A 2448-nucleotide genomic window follows, 5' to 3' on the forward strand; every position below is an offset into this window, starting at 1 on the left:
CCAAAACCACCTGAACACCTGAAATCAAAATCCCAAATCACCCTAAAACCCCCCAAAATCATCCCAATACCTCCTGAAATCACCCCAATACCACCAAAATCAACCCAAAAGGACCCAAAACCACCTCCAGAACACCTGAAATCAACCCAAAATCGCCCTAAAACCCCCTAAAATCACCCCAATACCAACTGAAATCACCCCAATACCACCAAAATCAACACAAAAGGACCCCAAAACACCTCAAGAACACCTGAAATCAACCCAAAATCACCCCAAAACCACCAAAATCACCCCAATACCAACTGAAATCATCCTAATACTCCCTAAAATCATCCCAATACCACCCAAAATCACCCCAATACCAACTGAAATCGCCCTAAAACCACCCAAAATCACCGTAAAACCCCCCAAAGCCCCCCCTGGCCCCCTCACCGCTCGGTGACCGAGCTCCTGACGGCCCTGTCGAGCTGCACCAGGGCCACGTCGTAGTCGTAGAACTCGGGGACCCCCCGGGCCCGGCGGCCCCCCAGGTCATATTTGGGGTGCAGGTACAGGGCCGACACCCCCCGGCGCTGCTTCGGCCCTAAGGGGGGGTCACGGGGGTTTGGGGGTGGGCTGGGGGCACCCCTGACCCCCCCCCAGGGACCCTTGACCCCTCAGGGACCCCCAAACCCTCCCAGGGACCCCCAAACCCCCCCAGGGACCCCCCAACACCCCCAGAGACCCCCTGACCCCCCCAGGGATCTCTGACCCCCTCAGGGACCCCCCAACCCCATTCCAGGGGACCGGAGGTGTTGGGGGGACCCGGGAGTTTGGGGGGATCCTGGGGGTGGGGTGGGGGTTCATGGAGGGGCTCAGGATTTTGGGAGTGTCCCCAGGGGTTTGGGGGGGTTCCCAGAATTTTGGGGGGGTCCCCAAGGTTTGAGCGGGGTCCTCGAGATGTTTTGGGGGTCCCCAGAATTTTGGGGGGGTCCCCAGGGTTTGAGGGTGGTCCTCAGGATTTTGGGAGTGTCCCCAGGGGTTTGGGGGGGTCCCCAGGATTTTGGGGGGGTCCCCAGGGTTTGAGAGGGGGTCCTCGGGATGTTTTGGGGTGTCCCTGGGACTCATTTTAGGGATATTTGTGGTGTCCCCGGGACTTTGGGTGGGGGTCCAAGCCCGTTTTTGGGGGGTCCCCCCATACCGATGTCCCCACCCATCCAGTCCCCGTTGGGGTGCCCCCAGCCCCCCTTGGGGTGCCCCCAGCCCATTTTTGGGGGGTCCCTGGGGGTCCAGCCCCACCCTGCCTGATATCCACACCCATCCAGCCCCCATTGGGGTGCCCCCAGCCCATTTTTGGGGTGTCCCCGGGGTTGCAGCCCCCCCTGACCGATGTCCACTCCCACCCAGTCCCTGTTGGGGTGTCTCCAACCCATGTTGGGGTGTTCCCAACCCCCCCTACCGATGTCCACCCCCATCCAGCCCCCCTTGGGGTGCCCCCAGCCCATTTTTGGGGTGTCCCTGAGGGTGCAGCCCCCCCATACCGATGTCCACTCCCATCTAGCCCCTGTTGGGGTGTCCCCAGCCCCCCTTGGGGTGCCCCCAGCCCGTTTTTGGGGTGTCCCCGGGGGTGCAGCCCCCCCATACCGATATCCCCACCCATCCAGCCCCCGTTGGGGTGCCCCCAGCCCATTTTTGGGGTGCCCCCAAACCCCCCCTACCGATGTCCACTCCCATCCAGGCCGCGCTGTCCTCGAGGCCGAAGCAATGAGCCGCCGTCAGCACGAAATAGGGGGACACCAGGGAGCCCTGGCACCGCTCCTGCCCCCGGCCCGGCCGCTGAGGGGGCATGGGGGGCACAGTCAGGGGGGGTGACACCCCAAAACACACCAAAACACACCAAAACACACCAAAACACCCCAAAACACACCAAAACTGTGAGCCCCCACCCCCCCAAAAAACACTGCGGGGGCACAGGGGGGGCATTCAGGGAGGCCACACCCCAAAACATCCTAAAACACCCTAAAACTGTGAGCCTCCCCCCAAAAAAACCACTGTGGGACCCCCCCGGGCCCCGTGGGGCCCAGGTGGTTTTGAGGCCTTTTGGGTTGATTTTGGTGGTATTGGGGTGATTTGGGGTGGGGTTTGGGTGATTTCTGTTGGTTTTGGGATGATTTTGGGTGGTTTTGGGGTGATTTTGGGGGTGATTTCAGGTGTTCTGGAGGTGGTTATGGGTCCCTTTGGGTTGATTTTGGTGGTATTGGGGTGATTTCGGGTGGTTTTAGGGTGATTTCAGGTCTTTTGGGGGTGACTTTGGCTGGTTTTAGGGTGATTTCGGTGGTTTTGGGTTGATTTTGGTGGGATTGGGGTGATTTTGGGTGGGTTTAGGGTGATTTCCATTGGTTTTGGGGTGATTTTTATTGGGTTTGGGGTGATTTTGGTGGTATTGGGGTGATTTTGGGTGGTTTTGGG

The 2448-nt window shown here is 59.9% G+C and overlaps 1 protein-coding gene across 1 annotated transcript in view; it reads right to left on the bottom strand.

Moving 5' to 3' along the window:
- Nucleotides 1-428: 428 nt before the first annotated feature.
- LOC113981239 (complement factor B-like) overlaps nt 429-2448 on the bottom strand; it is a 4677-nt gene continuing 2657 nt past the window's right edge. Inside the window, exons 5-6 of the mRNA XM_027708544.1 lie at nt 1698-1815; nt 429-583 (exon numbers count right to left, since the gene is read on the bottom strand). Of these exons, the coding sequence (XP_027564345.1) occupies nt 429-583; nt 1698-1815 (273 nt within the window). The remainder of the gene's footprint in view (nt 584-1697; nt 1816-2448) is intronic.

Source organism: Neopelma chrysocephalum, unplaced genomic scaffold, assembly GCF_003984885.1.
Source record: "Neopelma chrysocephalum unplaced genomic scaffold, ASM398488v2 Primary Assembly neopelma1_96300, whole genome shotgun sequence".
NCBI classification, from domain to species: Eukaryota; Metazoa; Chordata; class Aves; order Passeriformes; family Pipridae; genus Neopelma; species Neopelma chrysocephalum.